Source organism: Calliphora vicina, chromosome 1, assembly GCF_958450345.1.
Source record: "Calliphora vicina chromosome 1, idCalVici1.1, whole genome shotgun sequence".
NCBI lineage: Eukaryota > Metazoa > Arthropoda > Insecta > Diptera > Calliphoridae > Calliphora > Calliphora vicina.
In genome coordinates, this window is record NC_088780.1 from 103,269,328 (window position 1) to 103,289,440 (window position 20,113).

General features: G+C 29.5%; 1 protein-coding gene across 1 annotated transcript; it reads right to left on the reverse strand.

Moving 5' to 3' along the window:
* Positions 1–8,856: 8,856 nt before the first annotated feature.
* LOC135954472 (F-box/LRR-repeat protein 7) lies at positions 8,857–17,395 on the reverse strand. The gene is made up of 2 exons (XM_065504654.1): positions 16,870–17,395; positions 8,857–11,705 (listed from the first exon to the last, which is right to left on the reverse strand). The coding sequence occupies exons 1-2, from the start codon at positions 16,921–16,923 to the stop codon at positions 9,954–9,956; spliced, it is 1,806 nt and encodes a 601-aa protein (XP_065360726.1). The 5' UTR covers positions 16,924–17,395; the 3' UTR covers positions 8,857–9,953.
* Between the last annotated feature and the right edge of the window lie 2,718 nt (positions 17,396–20,113).

Sequence of the window (20,113 nt, forward strand, 5' to 3'; positions counted from 1 at the left end):
GTACGTTTTGTATAAAAACATTTAAACTAAGACTCCGGTTTGTGTCATTTCGAATTGCATAGCACAGTGGTATAGTAAAACAAGTAAGAAAGTATAGTCGGTCAAGCCCGACCATATGATACCCTACACCAATATAATTATGCACCAATCGCAATAAAATTAGGTGGCACGACTTCTGCATATATGAAACCTATTTGTGTTGAATTTTATTCATTAAAATGATTTTTGGAAGTGGGCATTATATGGGAGCTAAGACTAATTATGAACTAATTATAGTGAGGCGAGTTTGACTTATATAAAACTCATTTTTGTATAATTTGGTTTGGATATCTATATAACTAAGGTATTTATGAGAGCTTAACTATTTTCAGATAGGGAATCGTATGGGGCTAGGAGAAATAATGGACCGATTCTAACCAAATTCAATAGGCTTCGTCCTTTGGTACAAGCTTAAAAAAGCTTGTACCAAATTTTATCCAATTATCTTTGAAATTGCGACCTGTAGTTAGATTACAAGGTTTACATGGACGGACAGACGGATGGACAAAGGGAATCCCGCAATTCCTAAAAATTGGAACGAAAATTCAAAAAAATTATACTTTTTACAATTTTACCCATACGGTCCACATACCCTTCGGGGCTGGGAAAATAATTTTCCCATATCCTATTTGGGTATAAATAGGGAACACATCAGGGTTTCCAAAGCTGCTTTCCGCATTCTGATGCCAGCTTTGGGATTTTAGAAATTTTAGGAAATTCTGATAAAAAATAGGTAAAATTCCGAAGGGAGTAGGGGCGAAATATTAGAAAAATTGGACATGTTTTTTATACCAAAATGTTCTCCGTAAAAATACATTACAGTAAAACATAAAACGTTCTTAAAGAAAGTTTTTTTTAATAAAATCTACAATTTTTTTATTTTTTAATTGAAAATCGTTTATTTTTGGATCCATAATCTATATTGATCTGAAATATTATAGATAATTTAGTTGTCTAACTAAAAAAAAAATTCGAGTCCATTCGGTCCAAAAAGTACGGCCTATATTTTTAAAAAAGAAGACCAAGGTATGGCAAAATTTTAATTTTGAAATGCCTATAACTCTGAAATGACCGCTTTCCCAAAATATAAAAATCCGATGGGAAAACAAATGGCACGTGTTCTAAAATTTTACATGTCGAAGGTACCCTACTTTGAGCCATAGCGCCGCCCCTGAAGTATTTGTAGGGCCCATTTTAATAACTTAAACTCGAATACTCTTTGGCTACGCCCAGACCAGCAGTTTAGAAATGCCAGATTTATTTCCAAAAAATGCTGATTCTGCCCCACTGTGTGATGGATGATAAAACTTATGGACTGGCAGACTTTCCCAGGTTATGTTCAAAAATAATACCGGACAAAAACATACAAAATTCCCCAAGAAGTTTCTCGTGTGACAAGCCATTAGCAGTTGTGGCTTTAACTTAAAACAGCACAGAGTGCCTTCATATTTCTGGCCCGATTTGGCATCATGTCACTATGGAAAAAATGCCCTTGAGTGGTATTCAAAGAATAATGTAAATTTTTTACCAAGGGTGGGAAATCCCGCCCCAACTGTCCAGAACATCGGCTTGTGGAAAGGTATTGATTGGGCTCTTGTAAAAAAAGAATTAAAGAACACAGGAGAGGTATCCCATGTCCCAGGTCCGATTGTAATCGTAAAAGGACCACCTCGTCCAAAAAGGTAACGGAAGCAATTATAAAATCAATATTTAATGGGAGGATTTTCGGAAAAGTTGGATAAATTTGTAAATATTTATAATGGATATAAATGGATAATAAAAATACAGATTAGTGTTTAAGATTTGGGATATTCAAATATAGACTCTGCCCTTTGTTTATTTCAATTTCTAAAGTTTAACTGACTCGAACAACGGATCGAAGTAACACAATTCAAACCTTTTTTTTCAAATCCACAAAGTAACTCCAACCCCTTACTAGAAATATATATGTATGTAATTCTCGTAGTTGTAGGGAACACTTAATACTTAATATGTATATGAATGCAGGTAACTTAATCACAACATACTCATATGAATACAATTCAATTAGATTTATAACTCAAGTTTAAAAAAAAATGCCTACAAACATGTATTTAAATTTTATTTATTTATAACTTTATTTTCCTTTGTATTTTTTTCCTATTTATTATTATTATTATTGTATGTGTGTTTGCAAATATTTTCAAAACACATAAAAACGTTTTTCTTTCAATTAAATTTCCATTCAATATTTTCGTTCAATTCGCATGTAATTAGCAAAAATAACACACATAAAAACACTTTATTTATATTTAATTTTATACGTTTCTTGTTTGTTCTCTGTTAATTTGATTGTTTTTCTTTTATTTATTTTTTATTTATATGTTTGTTTATTATTCTAGTGATTATTTATTTCTTTTTTTTATTTCATTGTTTTACACTTTTTTCCATTCCCCAAAAATCAAATGAAAATCGAATAATAGACGAAGGAAAATTACAGATCCGTTAGAATTTTCGTTTTATCTATTTGTGTTGGTGTTTTTACCGCTTTGCTTTTGTTTTAAGGTCTTTTCAGTTAAACCGCTCAAGTTTATCTGGTCTTTCGAATTTTCCGTTTCATACATTTTATGCTTTTTCAAAATTTTTCCCAAAAAAAAAACAAAAAAGAAACTAAGTACGAAAAGTAATTGTATTTTGGCAAACAAATACAAAAATTCTTCTTTTGTTTTTCATTCATTTAGTTTATGAACTCACAAAAATATCACCATAACATTCATTGCGCATTTCATACGAGTAGTTTTCTTTTGGATTTTTTTTTAATTTTTTTTTTGTTCTATGGATAATTTTGGAAATCCATCTTAATGCATTTTTGTTTTTTCGTTTGTACAATTCTCTGCTGAGCAGGTTGACAAAAACCACATGAGTTACAACAACAAAACAATCAACTAAAGGGTGAAAATAGTTTTCACTTTAATTCTAACAAACAAATTTATTAAGCAAAAAGCTTTTCTATAGTTATTTCAAAGTTTCTGTTTAGCTTTATTTACAAAAAAGCTCAGCTACAAACGTTGTCATAATATTTTATTTATAGTTTGTTTATTATGGTAAAAGAAAAGTTTTATGTGTAATTTAAATTATAGCAACTAAATAGAAATTATAACATTAGAAGACAAATTTTGTGTACCCTGCATGAAAATCTGTTTTATTTAAGACACAGAAATGACAGTGAGTTCGAAAAAACCTTAATAAACGTTTTTCCTTAAAACTTTTAACCCAAGTATTATTTGATTTTTTTTTTAATCTCTAATTGACATCATGTCAGTTTGATGTCAATTAGAGAGACGAGAAAAAAGTGCATACTAAAATTATTAAATACTAATAATGATCACAGATCGAGCTGAGTGATCACAGATCGAACTCCTTTTCTTGTTTAAACGCTTATTGGCCAAGTTATTAGCGAATTTAGATATTTTGAGTTTTTATAAAAAAAAAATCGATTTTTGGTCAGGAATATGAGTGATCACAGATCGAGCTCTTTTTCTTGATTAAACGCTTATTGGCCAAGTTATTAGCGAATTTAGATATTTTGAGTTTTTATATAAAAAATCAATTTTTGTTAAGAAATATGAGTGATCACAGATCGAGCTCCTTTTCTTGATTAAACGCTTATTGGCCAAGTTATTAGCGAATTTAGATATTTTGAGTTTTTATATAAAAAAAATCGATTTTTGGTCAGAAATACGAGTGATCACAGATCGAGCTCTCTTTCTTGATTAAAAGCTTATTGGGAAAGTTATTAGCGAATTTAGATATTTTGAGTTTTTATATCAAAAAATCGATTTTTGTTCTGAATTATGAGTGAACACAGATGCAGCTACTTTTCATGATTAAACGCTTATTGGCCAAGTTATTAGCGAATTTAGATATTTTGAGTTTTTATTTAAAAAAATCGATTTTTGGTCAGAAATATGAGTGATCACGGATCGAGCTCCTTTCTTGATTAAACGCTTATTGGCCATTAGCGAATTTTAATATTTTGAGTTTTTAAATACGTAATCGAATTTTGGTCAGAAATATGAGTGATCACTGATCGAGCTCTTTTTCTTGATTAAACGCTTATTGGCCAAGTTATTAGCGAATTTAGATATTTTGAGTTTTTATATAAGATCTAGCTCCTTTTCTTGATTAAACTATTATTGGCCAAGTTATAAGCGAATTTAGATATTTTGAGTTTTTATATAAAAAATCTATTTTTGGTCAGAAATATGAGTGATCACAGATCTTGCTCCTTTTCTTGATTAAACGCTTATTAGCCAAGTTATTAGCAAATTTAGATATTATGAGTTTTTATATAAAAAAAATATATTTTTGGTCAGAAATATGAGTGATCACAGATCCAGCTCCTTTTCCAAGTTATTAGCCAATTTAGATATTTTGAGTTTTTATATAAAAAATCAGGTTTTTGTTAGAAATATGAGTGATCACAGATCAAGCTCCTTTTCTTGATTAAACGCTTATTAGCCAAGTTATTAGCGAATTTAGATATTTTGAGTTTTTATATAAAAAATCGATTTTTGGTCAGAAATATGAGTGATCACCAGAGAAACCGGAAATATGCTCTAAAAAAAGCGTTTTAGGCGCTTTAAATATGCAGTAAAAACTTTAAAATATGCTCTTAAAATTTAAAAAAATATGCTCTTAAAAAAACAAACTTTTACATAATTTTTAACCAAAAAAAATTTACTTAAATTTTCAAATAAAAATCGTTGTCTATTGGATCTGAAAACATTTTTATACATAGAAAATGTTCTTTCGACATCAACTGATGTTACAGGAGCAAATTTAAAAGACAATATTTCTTTAACACTTAGAACGGTTAAGTTTGAATTAGAACTAAAATTTGATATTTAGATGGAGCTATTATTAAAATAGTGCTTATTTTATATTAAAACAAGTAAAAGTATATAAGATTCGGCTGTGCCGAATCTTATATACTTTTCACCTAATTATACTTCAAAATAAAAAATTTAAATATTTTTAGGTGAACAAAAACTTTTTTCAGTTTTTTAATTTTTTGGAAAATTTTTTTTTTTTTTTTAGGTGAACATTTTTTTCAGTTTTTTAATTTTTGGATAAAATTTTTTTTCGAATTGTTGTTTTAAATTTAAAAAAAAAATTTCTGTTTTTAAAATTTTTTTTTTTTTGGTGAAAAGCCATCTATTTTTCAATTTTGAATTTTAAACAAAAGAAGTAAAAACCTGTGACACAACAGCGAAAAATAAGTAAGACAAAATTTGTTTTTGATAAACTCAAAATATGCTATTAAACAGTAAAATATGCTCTCTAAAACGCAAAATATGACATAAATATGCTCTTAAAACAAATATATGCAAAAATATGTATTTAAGGGTAAAATATGCAAAAATATGCACTAACAAATCGATGCCAAAATTCTTAAATAGTTCTGAAACGTGTAAATATCTTATCCATGTGCTCATTAGACTCACCAGAAAAAACATGCATTTGCATATTTTGGTTTCCCTGGTGATCACAGATCGAGCTCTTTTTCTTGATTAAACGCTTATTAGCCAAGTTATTAGCGAATTTAGATATTTTGAAAAAAATATCTGATATATGAGTGAACACAGATCTAGCTCCTTTACATGATTAAACGCTTATTGGCCAAGTTATTAGCGAATTTAGATATTTTGAGTTTTTATATAAAAAAAATATATTTTTGGTCAGAAATATGAGTGATCACAGATCGAGCTCTTTTTCTTGTCTCAACGCTTATTGGCCAAGTTATTAGCGAATTTATTTATTTTGAGTTTTTATATAAAAAAATCGATTTTTTGTCAGAAATATGAGTAATCACAGATCTAGCTCCTTTTCTTGATTAAACGCTTATTGGCCAAGTTATTAGCGAATTTAGATATTATGAGTTTTTATATAAAAAATCTATTTTTGGTCAAAAATATGAGTGATCACAGATCTAGCTCCTTTTCTTGATTAAACGCTTATTGGTCAAGTTATTAGTGAATTTGGATATTTTCAGTTTTTATATAAAAAAATCGAATTTTGGTCAGAAATATGAGTGATCACAGATCCAGCTCTTTTTCTTGATTAAACGCTTATTGGCCAAGTTATTAGCGAATTTAGATATTTTTTATATAAAAAAATCGATTTTTGTTCAGGTTTAAAAACATACAAGACTCAAAAAGTTCCTGGCAGGAGCTCTTCTAAAAATTTAGAGGCCAAAGACAGAGCACGGAAATTGAAGTCAAATCTTATACAAAAAATATTCCTGCTGCATAATGGATGACGAAAAGTATGTTGTAGCAAATTTTTCACAGCTTCGGGTCAATATTTTTATGTTACTGATGCTCGAGGGTATGTTGTAGAAAAGTTTAGGGCCCAAAAGCAGAAAATTTTCCCAAAAAGTTCTTGGTATGCCAGGCAAAATGCAGTTGAGGCAAAAGAAGCCAAATAATTATTAGATACGGCTCTATATATACCGAAATTTGCTTCCATTCATTGGACTTCTTAATGTGTCCACTTATTTTTGGCATGATTTGGCATCCTGTCACTATGGTAAGGAAGCTATTGGTGGTACAAATAATGTAGTATTTGTACCAAGAGAGGCAAATCATCCAAACTGGCTGGAGCTAAGTCCAGTGGAGAGTTATTGGGCTCTTGTTAAAAGAGAATTGAAGAACACAAAAAAGATGTCCAAAAGTGTGGTTTTAAACGGATATACAGAAATTATATTATTTGACAGTATATCGTTACTAAAAACGATAACCAGAGCACGGTCAAATAATAATAATAACACTTCCCAGGTATTTTTGTTGCACAGTGAAATTAAACTGTACCTTTGAAGGCCATAGTCGGTAAAGAAGCAATCAATATCTGAAGAGCCTCAACAGATTAAATATAATGGACAATTACTCTAAGGTATTCTAAATACACATAAGTCATCCTCTGTCAACCTAATCGTTTTAGATTTTCATAAGATTTCAGAACAAAGAGATATTTAGATTTTCTGTTTCCATATGCAGTAGTGCAATTTAAATACATTAATATTATAATTTTTTTGTAATATATATTGGTTTTTTATTTGATTTATAAATTGTACATAAAATATCTTAAAGATTACACAATATACGTATTGATGATTTAAATAATTATTCTCAAAAAATGTTAAGTATTTTTGATTACAAATATAAATATATTTATTTCTATTTGAGTAATATCTATGTAAGTATGTTTATTGGGTGTTATTGGTACTGTTTGAATATTGTCTTTTATAAATGATTTTTTATTTTTTGGTACACATTTATTTATTAAATATTTTTTGTATTAAAATTTATGTGAATATTGCACAAAAAAATTTAGAATTATTGATAAATATTATAAAGAATATCTTGGGCTTAAAATGAGTTTTAAGTTTTATCACTTTAAGATAAAGATTGAAAAAGCTTATGTTAACAAATATCTTTCCCGATTTTGACCCATTATGGGTCCGTAATCTGGACCCATAATGGGTCAAAATCGTTGGCGTTGAATGGCGTTGAAAAGGACTTTGAAATATTTATCATTAGGTATCCATATTGTCTATATTAACGACTTAGTAATCTAGATATAGATAAACAAAATAGGTAAAACAAGTAAGAGAGCTATATTCGGCTGTTCCGAATCTTATATACCCTTCACCAAATTATACTTAAAAATATTTTTTTGTTAATATTTTTATTTAAACAAAATTATTTTTTTTTAAATTGTTTTAAAATTTTCTTTTTCCAAATTGTTTTTTAAGTTCTTTTAAAAGTTTGTTCCAAATTTTTTAAAATTTTTTTTTAATTTTTAAAAAAAATTTGTTTGAAAAAACAATTTGAGACAAAAAAAAAATTGTTTGATGAAAAAAAAAATCGGGTTGAAAAATATTTTTCCCGATTTTGACCCATCGTTGCAATGAAATATCTATCATTAGATATCCATATTGTCTATATTAATGACTTATAGGTCAAAAATCGAGGTTGTTCCGGTTTTCTCCTTATATCTCAGCCATTTGTGGGTCGATTTTGTCGATTTTAAATACAAACTGAGCCGGAAGAATTACCGATATATTGATGTATGAATCATGTAAGTTATTTGGGGGCTACGGAATGTTGATTTCAACATACAGAAGGACAGACGGACATGGCTATATCGACTTTGCTATCTATAACGATTTTCGCCACTCATGGCTACGGGTATAAAAATCGAGGTAGTCGTAGTTTATTTACTTATATCTCAGCCATTTGTTGTCCGATTTTCTCGATTTTAAGTAGCAGCCGAATCGGGACTATATCAGATATATTGATGCATCAATAATTTATGTAAGTTATTTGGGGGCTACGTAAAGTTGATATCAACATACAGACGGACATGGTTATATCGACTGCGCTATATGAATGACCTATTTGTAAATTAAAATATAGCTTTGCAAATACCAGAGCTGTAAATGAATCATTAATTTTTGAATTAATTCGCAAATCATTCGAATAAATTCTTTTCACACATATGAACAAATGAATTGAATGAAATTTGAGTCAATTCAAATGAATTTGGTAAAAATGTTTTGCAATTCATTTCCAATTCAAATGAATTTGTCAAATGAATTGCAATTCATTTCCAAATCAAATGAATTTGTAGAATGAATTGCAATTCGTTTGTCATTCAAATGAATTTGTCAAAGTGAATTGCAATTCATTTGAATTGATTTAGAATTAATTCAAATGAATTAGCAATTCATTTCCAACTCATTTGAATTGAAGTGATTGAAATTTGAATGGATTTTGTAAGTAAATCTACAGTAAGCATCACTGTAGTTTTGTTATTCAACAAATTTTGTATGTAAAAGGCATCAATCATTACTCTCTATATTTCTTTACCAGCTAGTAAAGTCCAAAAGTAAAAAATTCTTAGAATTGAAATTCCCATGATATACTGGAATTGTCTGGTAGCGGCAGAATAGGAATTGAATTATAAAAATGGGAAAATTTTGTTTATTTGCTAAAAGAAACTAAAATTTTTATTTTTCATTCCTCTAAAATTTGATTGATTGCAACTAATTTTTGATTTCATTCATTTAAATTGCAATTCATTGTTCTAATTCATTTGTATGAATTCAAAATTCAATTCACTTTAACAAATTCATTTGAATTGGAAACGAATTGCAATTCATTTTACAGATTCATTTGAATTGAAATTCATTGAATTGTGAACAGAATTAATTAAAAATTTAGCTAATTCATAACGAATTAAAATCAAAAATGGTAAATGCTTATTCAAATATTCATAATAAATTTTTAAATTTAGTCTGCTCTTACACAGGGCAAGTTTTCTTGCCGCAAGTCTGAGTTTATAGGAGAGAGAGGCAAGAAGAAAGAAGAGGGGTACACACTTGCTTGTACTGGCAAGTCTCTTCAATTCTCTTTAGTTTTCTCATTTTCATTATGGCGTCTATTAGATTTTGACATACAAAATTGAACACAGACTTGCTGTGTGTAAAGAGACGAGAAAGTTTAAAAAGAATCGAAGAGACTTGCTTCAAGTAAACTTGCCCTGTGTAAAAGCAGACTCAATTTTCAATTAAAACCCAAGATAAACTTTAAACAAAACTAACTTAAATATACTATTTACAACCTTAAAATAATAATAAAACAATTTGTAGTTCCATACACTATAAAGTAAATCTAATAAAACAATTTACAATATTTTTAATAAAAATATAATTTTTTAAAAATTAAAACACAGTTCTGTAAAAAAAAAAAATACACAAAAACAATAAGAACGACGAGAACCTAACTAATTCACACTTATAAAAAGTCTCTCGGTTTGGGTTGAGGATTTATACCTCTATATTGTATACGTATGTTATATTGAACTTGTAACTATAAATTCAATTCTAAAATTTGAGGCTTCAGTTGTAAGAACTTTTCTTGGACCTCTTGAATCTCCAGCGAATCAATGCCACACATGGACAATTCTTTCAGAGACTTACACAGTTCGACTACATAGTCTATGGATTTGCCGGTTAAATTAATGCAATTGCTAACATTAAGACGTCTTAGTCGTGGTAGACCCTGGGCTATATGCAGCATGGCATCGTCATCAATCATTAAGCAACTGGATATAGTCAAGTCCTCTAGGGCGGGACAGTTTTCCACCAATTCCTCTATGCCCATGGAGGAGATTTTGTGACAGTAGCCTAAAACTAATTTACGCAGTTCGGTGAATTTTAAACCTTTAATAAGAGCACGATTGGAGAGATTGCGACAACCTCTTAGGCTGAGAGATAGCAGGCCCTTGAGGTTGCTAATGGGTGAGGGTTGCTCACCGAAACCCAAAAGACCTTCATCGCTAATGCGTATGCAGTCGTCTAGTATTAAATGCTGTAGATTCAACTGATGGCGGAATATGTATGCCAAAGTGGAGTCGGTAACAGATTCCCGGCAATTTTCCAAACTTAAATATGTTAAACTGGGTAAACGTTGAGCCAACAGTCTCACAGACTCTGCATCCATATCGGCCATATCATTTAGCACCAAAGTTTTAAGAGTTTTATTTGTTTCTGCTGCCAAACCCTGCAGCAAACCTTTAGCCGATACTTTATTGCAATGCGAGATATTTAAGGAGCGCAATGTATGACGCAATATACCAAAATGTTTCACTCCCTCATCTGTTAACGAATTACAAAACATTAATTCCATATCTTCCAAAGTCTCCGGCCATTTGTGTATGATTAGTTTTAATAAAGCATCATCCACTTGCAGACCACCGCTTAAGTCACAATGACGCAAAGGTGATTCCTTGGGCAAACATTCCATAATCTCCTTCAACCACTGATAGCAGGAAACTCCAGTTATCTTTAAGGTTTCCAAGTGTTTAAACATCACAAAAACCTGTTTCCATTTCGAAATCATAACAGGATTCGATCTTAAAATAATTTCCAAATGCCTCAAGGAATTGCTATGAAATTGTAAGGTGTATATCAGCAGCTCCTCATGCTCTCGGTTCAATTCCAAACAAAGCTTTTCCATTTTCAAGGACAGCTCTCGTGTCAAATTCAATATCATGTGGGTCTTAATGTAGGTGGTCACATTGCTACAGCCTATGTCCAATGATTTGAAATTTCGAAATTTACTCAAATTAACCGAAAATGTATTATCACTTTGTACGGTGGGTATGTGGCTAACAATCAATTCCTCCAAATCCGGCAGGCACTCATTTAAAATGGCAAATACCGGCGATTTGTATAGGCGCAGTTTGTGTATATTTGCTCCCAGGGCTTTCAATATCATTTGCAAATCATCACTTAATTCCAGGCCATGTAATTCCAAAGTATCGTAGGCCAATCTTCGCGATAACTCCTCATCATTGGCCAAAGAGTCTTGCAAGGTGGCCATGTTATCACGATTGATGATTAATTTGGATTTTCCCATAAATTCGGGCAGTTGTGTCAAATCATGCCATCGTTTGCAAACCAAACGAATTTGTTGCAAATCACCATGGGGCAAATATTTAAAAATTTGTATTAATAATTCGTTGGGTAAATTATGCCATAAAAAGTTGACATTATTCACTTGCTCCTCTTGCTGCAAAGCATTGGCCATGTCCAGCATGTTGTTCATTTTGTTTGTTAACTAGAATTATAGAATTTTTGTTATTTTTTTTTAAAATAAGTTTTATCCAAAAACTGTAAACTATTTTGTGCTTTTACTATGGTACTCAATTTGTGTGTAATTTCGTAAATCGTCTCTCAAAATATTTATTTTAACTATTATTCATTTCTTTTTAGGGGTTTTTCTTTATATTTTCATACCGGAAATGACTTAAATGGTTTATTTGTTTATTTTTCATAATAATTTTTCTTTTATTTGGTTGCCTTGGTAGAGTTTGTTTGTGGCCATGTGTGTTTTTCGTAACCATACAATTTTCAATACGAAATAAAAATGCACTTTATTTCAAAATTTAATGTTACCCTCGATTGATTATACTAAAGATATAGATAGTATTGTATGTATTAGATCAATTTAATATTGACAATTTATGATGGCGCCTTGTAGCCAAAAAAAAAATGTTTTTTAGAAAAAAAGAATTCAGGAGAGTGTATACAAAAGTATAAATTGCATGAACTATTTAATTTAAAGATAAGCGTTTGTTTCTCATCTAAAAATGATATATTTAGCATTAGGGTTCTCATTCGAATAAAAATTATTCGAATAATCGAGGAAAAATATATTTTGTATTCGAATGAATTATATTTTTCAATTTTGTTTAAAAAATTATTCGATCAATAATTATCGAATACACGAATAAATTTATTTTTGAGCTAAAATTTAAAAACAAAAAATTATATTAACTAAAATATTTAAGAAACTAATCCAATTAATTCGTAACGTTAATCAAAGATGTTCATTATTGAACATTTTATTAAAAAGGAATTTCTTATTTCTTTTTAAATCGATTTTATTAAATCCTACAATCACACACAACATTATCAAACTTAACTAAAATATCAACAACTTACGACTATTAATACCAGAGCTTAGAATTATTAATACAAAAGAAAATATGAAAAAAAAATTAAAATCAAAGTTTGACTTTATAGGGGTAAATAATGAAAACTTTCCCTAGTGATTCTACCTTCTACAATTATTGTATCATTCTTAAGCCTATTTGTACTACACCATTTTCAATTGTATTTGAGAAATTTCCAATTATATTGCAGAAATACAATTAGAAAATTCTGAAATACAATTGAAAATTTTGAAATACAATTAGAAAATACTGAAAGTTCTGAAGAAACTTCTGAAGAAACTTCTGAAATACAATTGGAAATGGTGTAGATTTGAATTAAAGAAAATTTAAATACTTCATAAAGAATTAATTTTATAAAGAATGAATTCTAAAAGCAATAATAATATATTTAATTTGAATTAAGAATTACTTATATCAAACCATTGCACAGTGGTTTAGAAACGTTTTCTCGGTATCTCGGAAATCAATGGAGATATCGTGACGAAATTTCATAAGATTGGAGCTGAGGTGTTTTCGAATTGATTTACAATTGCTCAGCTTCGGTCAAGCCATATAATACCCTACACTAAGTAAATGTGCAAAAATATTTTTCTTTTAAAATAATAATAATTTATATTCGTGACTGATTTTCGGTAGTGGGCCTTATATGCGACCTGTAATCAATTATGGACCGATCACCATGAAATTAGGTCGCGTGAAGTTATTTATGTTGAATTTTATGTGTATGCCAACATTTTTAAGAGATTTATGTACGTTAAAGTGATTAAAGTGAAATTACCATTTTTGTAATTTTTCAACACTTTTTTGGGAATTGCGGGATTACTGATAATAAATTTCAAAATTCGTTTTTATTTTTCCATTTTAAATAGATAAATCTACATAACTGTGAAATTTCATTAAAAACTGTTCATAAATATAAATTTAATTTCAATTCGAAAAATTTGTATTGTTTGCAAAAATTCAATATAAAACATTTTTTGTCATATTTTTCAATAAAGTATTCCATGAATTTGTAATTGTAAAAAGTTATAAATATTTTTGAAAAATAGACAAATAGCTTGAACGAAATTATATGATATTGCATTATAACATTTTTAATTCTATGTAGAAATTTCAAAATAATCCAAAAAAACCTTCTCCTGTAAAATTTGTGTTTTGTCGCTTACGATAATTTGGCGCTAAGGGCTCGATATTATTAGTGAAATTTTTTTTTTCATATACATATTTTTTTCCAAAAAGGACATGAAAATGCTATTTTTTGGATAAAAGATGTAAACGAAATTAGTTTGGTGCACTCTTGGCTATATTATTGCCATATATACACGCAGAGAAAAAACATGGTTGGACATGGTTACGACAACTATACTATGTTCTCTGTAACAATATATTGTTGTCGTAAACATATAATTATTGTTTTAATTTAATTTCAACAATATTATAGTTACTGTAAACGTTTATATTTTCATCGCAATTATAAATATGAATATGGTTTTCGAACATCTAAATAATGATAATTAGGTAAACATATTATTTTTATGTACAACCATTAAATGTTAAGTTTATATACGCGTAGTCATAATATGTTTAAGATGTTAACAGAATATGTTTACAACAACTAATTGTATGTTTTCCCACCATTTGTGAGAGTTGGTGTTTGTCTAAGCTATGTTATTTTTACAAGTAAATTTTGAGTGTCTGTAATTCCCATTCGCTCTATAGTTTTATTTGTATATTATCTTTAACTTAGCGAATAACAATAAATTTGATTTAATCAATAATATTTTAATTGTGAATTTAGTACTTTAAAACTAAAACCTATTAAAATTTTGTATTTCCAAAAATAAATTTTAATAATAATATGATTATTTTGGATCATAATATGATTTAATTGTATCATAATAGGATTTAATTGGGTCATAAATATGATGACTTTGGGTCATATTATGATTGATTTATATCATAATATGATTATTTCAAAACATATTATGATTGATTTTTATCATAATTTGATTATTTCAAAACATATTATGATATTTTATGATACTAATAATGATCATAATATGTTTTGGACTACAAGCAAAAAACTGATCATAATATGTTGCTCTTAGTTTATGGTTACCACAACCATGTTTTTTCTCTGCGTGTAGTTAAGCGGTATTAGCTGAATCAGCTGTTGGCCAAAATCTGATGTCACCTTTTTTTGAGGGCCCACTGATTTTCGGAATCTTTGGAGGCCCATAAAAAAATGGTCACCAAAATCGACAAACTGAGTATAGGGTTTTAAGAGCATAAACTTTAAATTAGATTCATTCTTAATAACCAAATTTTCCTGATGTGGCTTGAGTTGAGTAAAAAAATCGGTTATTTCAACCGTAATACTTCTTTGCCAACTGACTCTGTTGCTAGAACCGAAAAAAATCTATGAATAATTCAATTAGCAACAAATTTTGCCATCGAAACGAATCTGAAAATTGTAACTTTTAGAAGAAAACTTATGAAGAAATTCCTAAAAATTCCCGACAAACATTTCCCGAAAAGTAATAAAAAAATATACCCGGGAATTGCCGGGAAATTTTTCCCGCGTAGGAACCCTAATTGAAAACTGAAAAAAAAAACAGTTAAAATGAACAAAGATTCAATTCCCTTTCTTGTTATGACCTAGGACTACAAACTACCATGAAATAGCTGTATTCAAAAGAAGAAAACAGAGATACAGTTAAAATATAGATCGTTGTAAAATACTTTGAAAGCGACGCGCTCACTGTGTTTAAAGAGAGTAGCAAACTTGGAATGCAAAGCCATTAAGAAATATCGATGGAGTATTGAATAAACACAAAGCTGGCGGTCAAACAACCGGAAATCTTCTGATTCCTCTCATCGACAACTTTTAGCAAACTACCAATCTCAACACACAACTAAATGTGGGAATATTAGTCAATATTTCGAAAAATGTTTTGTTTGAGTGGTATTCCTTCCAGAGATTCCCAAAAAAAAGGCCGTTCTTTGGATTTCACTAGATTCACCTAGATTTCACTTCCCTTTGATATCTACATCAAATATATATCTACCAGATCGATCCTACTATTCAAACCTTACAATTGAAACTTCCAAATTCCTTTTCAAATCTTTCGTGATTAGCTTTCAGAACGATCATAATCTTAACAAACTGATACGGGAAAAAATCTACGAATACAATCGAATGGCAAAAAATGTCAATGAATCTGTTTCAACTGTTAGGAAATAATACCTACTTTAAGTTTATAAAGAAAACTTATAAAAAAAATCCCGAAATATGCGGGAATTTTCAAAAAAATATTTCCAGTCCATTTTTTTCGTTTTGAAATAATTCTGCTTATTTAATTGTGGTCTGAATAGCAAATCATCGTTGTCATATTTTTTAATTATTTTTTAATACAAAAAATAAACTATTGATTGACAATTTGTTTAGATAAATATTGTCTGTGGTATGGTGTTTGTTTATCAACAAAAACAAATTATATTATGTCAAGGTTGATTTTATATGATTTACAAAACACAACTGACGAAGAACAAACAAATAAATAAATATTTATCTGTAACATAACATTTTTTGTGATAAGTTTTAATATTTAAAAAATAAATATAAATTTTACAACAATACAGAGATACCTATAACAAAATTGTTGTATTGTAAATAATATTTACAATACAGAAAATAAAACCTACATACACATGACATCATTCAGCGTTTATACGAATTTGAATGGGGGAATTTTTTAAAAAATAATGTGCTAAAGACTCTTTTTTTTTGGAATACGAAAAAGTTTATTTACACTTTAACCTTGTAATTTGGAACGAGGAAATAGAAAAAACACACAGCTTAATATAAAAACTTATGTATGCATGTATAATAATTCATTGTCAATGTAAATAAGATTACAGAATAAGATTTTAGAGTGAGTTCGTTAAATTTGAACAAATATTTATGTGTATCTACAAGATATTTTACCTAAGTTAGTTTGAGTTTTAAAAGTAGAAAGTAAATAATAATTACTTTTTTGTTAAAAAAAAAAATAAGTTTGTTTTTCATTTAACACACATTTGTTTGTTAAAGATTTTCTTTTATTTTGTAAAATTACCTACAGAGAGATACAATTAGATAGTTTTTCACCTCAATATCTTTAAAGTACTTCATAGTTTGCACAGTAGTTTAAATGTTTTTGTTGTTGTTGTTATTGTATTTACTTTTAACTGACCGTTAAAAAACTGACAGGTTATTTCACTTACCTGAGGGCTTGTATTTAGTGCTTCCAACTTGTGAGTTGTTTTTATTTTATCCATTTTTCTTTCACAGGTTCGTTCTTTGGCGTTTGAATAAAAAGTATCAGGAACAATACAGGTTGTTTTCTTTTTCTAACTGGCAACCGTTTGAAAACAAACTCTGGTTGTATATTTTCAGTTTAAAATGTTTTCTTCATTTTAATTAAATGTTAATTTATTCCAATTTATTTAAGATTTTCTTTTAAATTCTTATTAAACCACTTTTCTTTTAATTTTATTTATTTAATCATTGATTTTCTTTTGAGTTTTCAAGAAAAATTCTAACTTCTTTTCTCACAAATATATGAAGTAATGGAAAAAGCAGTAAGTTAAAAGAATAATAGAAAAAATCGTATGTATTGTATTTGTTGGATTTCTAGGGAAACACAACAACAACCTGCGCAATAAAATTCATTGTAAAGAACGAATGAAAACAGAACTCTACTACGTATTACTAGTAAGCACTTCTACTTCCACTACGAGCGAGCGACGATGACAACGTTACAGCCGAATAAATGAAATGCGTATAAAAAGTATTTTCTGAATACATATTTGTGATTCTTTCAGATACACCAAACAGGCAACCAACCAACCACACAATAACTACTACACTTTACGAATGAGTGAGTACTTGTACAACTGCTGCTCTCATCTGTATGTATGTCTGTCTGTTTATGCTTACAAATGCTCATTAAATCTATTAAACACAGTGAAAAAAACCATGAACATTGAACGTCAACTAGTCAGTCAGTCAGTCGGCCAAACAAACAATATGTCAGTTCGCCAGTCAATGTTACAATCACCCTGGTTCATTGATGTAAAACATTACAGTTTTATTTTGTTTTTGTTGATTTTCTTACACACTCCTTCTCTCATACTCTCCCTCTCTCTTCGTTTGTTGTAATTGAGAGAAAGCCCATTATTGTCTATTATCTCTTTGAATTTGTTACAAGATTTCAAGGGTTGCCAAATATTAAGGTAAAGTAAAACTGATAAAAAGTAAAGAATATTTTGTAAGTGACATAGTAACCAGATAAAGTTCAAAAATAGGCCAACAATCGAGGTAGTCGCGAATTGCTGATATCTTAGCAATTTGTTGGTCGACTTTCCCGAATTTAAATAGCAACTAAACCGGCACTATACCCATTATATTAATGTATCAAACACGTAAGTTATTTGGAAAGCTTGAGAGCAGTTGTTTAGACAGGAAACAACTGGAATCACAGGAAAATATGGCTTAGGCCAACGGAATGAACGAGGAGAAAGATTAATACAATTCTGTCAAGAATATAAACTAAAAGTCACTCACACTTTGTTTAGCCTTCACCCGAGGCGACTTTACACTTGGAAATCGCCACAGGACAACAGGCACAACCTTGTCAGAAACCAAATTGATTACATTCTAATAAATCGATGATATTCCTCTTGCGTAACTAGGTGCTTCACATATCCAGGTGCCGACATACCTTCTGACCATAACCAACTACGTATCAAACTTTTTACCACCCGTAAGAAGAAGCCACAACGAAAAGTAAATATTGCCCATCAACAAAATTAGTAATGAGAGACCAATTAAATGCCGAACTCAATAACATCGATGGAGATAATATCGAAAATCTCTGGAATAATGTAAAAAATTCCATCAACGCTATCACCAATAATATCCTGGGAACCACAAAATCTAAAGAGGATGAAACATGGATGACAGGCGAGTTACGAGAACTTCGCAAGGAACGTAGCAAACACAAAAACTCAGGAAATTTGAATCGAAACTCGGGCCGCAAAAAATGCGCAGATAAGTAGACAATGCCAAGAAATTGAAAGACTACAAATTCTACACGACGATTTCAATCTTCACAGGAAATTAAAAGAGGCATCCGGAATTTATTCAAAAATATTGTCTACAATTCTATTTGATGAGAACAATACAGCCGTATTCGAAATATCAGAAAGGAAACTCTATTCACAGACGACGGAAGAACAGAACTTATCAATACTGAAATCCAGCGTTTAAAAAACTAGACTACAAGTAGCAGTAGCAACGAAAAAACACAAGTAGTCTAGTTAAAAAATTAATAAAAACTCGGAGTAAATAATTACTCTACTACTGCTACCTTCACATTTTGGTAGCAGTAGTTGTAGTAGTACTAATAAAAGAAACATTTAAAAGTAGCAGAGTAATTTATTTTCTATTGCTACCTTAAAAAAGAAAAAGTTTTGATGTAGCAGTCATTAGTTTTTTATTAATTCTGCTACTTTTAAAATTTAGTAGTAATAGAAGTAGCAGTTGAGGTAGTAGAAGAAGTAGCAGTTAAGTAGCAGTTGAAGTAGCAGCTAAGTAGCAGTTGAGGTAGCAGCTAAGTAGCAGTTGAGGTAGCAATAAAATAAGTCAAAAATAAAAATCTTCAGCCAAAAAAGTATATTATGTGTTGTTGTTGTGAATGTATATTTGTGTAAGTTGGTCGTGTTGTAAACAAAAGTTCGGCTTTTTTGTTATACACACAGAAAACACGATCTTTCTGTTAGCAACACGAACATCTGAGACGAATAAAATCGAATAATTCTTTCAAACTCTCTCAAAACAAAAACAACATACAGTGTTTAATTCTGTCAATTTTGGTGTTATGACTGAAGATTTTCTTTTTTGACTACTTTTATTGCTACCTTAACTGCTGCATCAACTGCTACTTTACTGCTACCTTAAAAATTAAAACTCGATATAGAGCAGTAGCAATTATTTGTATTTTTATGCTACTACTCCATTTACAATTCATGTTTTATTACCTCTGCTCTGTTAAGAGTTTTATATTTTGAAGGTAGCAGTTGTTTTAAAAAAACAAGAAAACGAAAAAAGACAAATGCTACTGCTACCGCTACATACACTTTTTTGAAGCAGTAGTTGTAGCAACAGTTAAAAATTTGTTAGTTATCGTAGCTTTTTAAACACTGCTGAAATCAATCTTACAAGAAGGCCAATTACAGAGGATGAATTAGAATCGGTAATTAAATCGATGAAGGACAAAAAGACAACGGGCCCAGATCAAATACCTACAGAGGTTCTTAAACTAATATATGGAAATAATATCCAACTATTATTGAGGTTGTTCAACCACATTTATGAGACGGGGCAGTACCCTCAAGATTGGCTTAAATCGACATTTATTACAATACCCAAGAAAAATAGTGCGAGGACATGCTGATGATTATAGAC

Excerpts from the sequence above, each read along its gene's own strand:
- LOC135954472 (XM_065504654.1), bottom strand. The coding sequence starts at position 16,923 with ATGGATAAAATAAAAACAACTCACAAGTTGGAAGCACTAAATACAAGC. Across the intron at positions 11,706-16,869 it reads CACTAAATACAAGCCCTCAG|TTAACAAACAAAATGAACAA; the intron begins GTAAGTGAAATA and ends CTATAATTCTAG.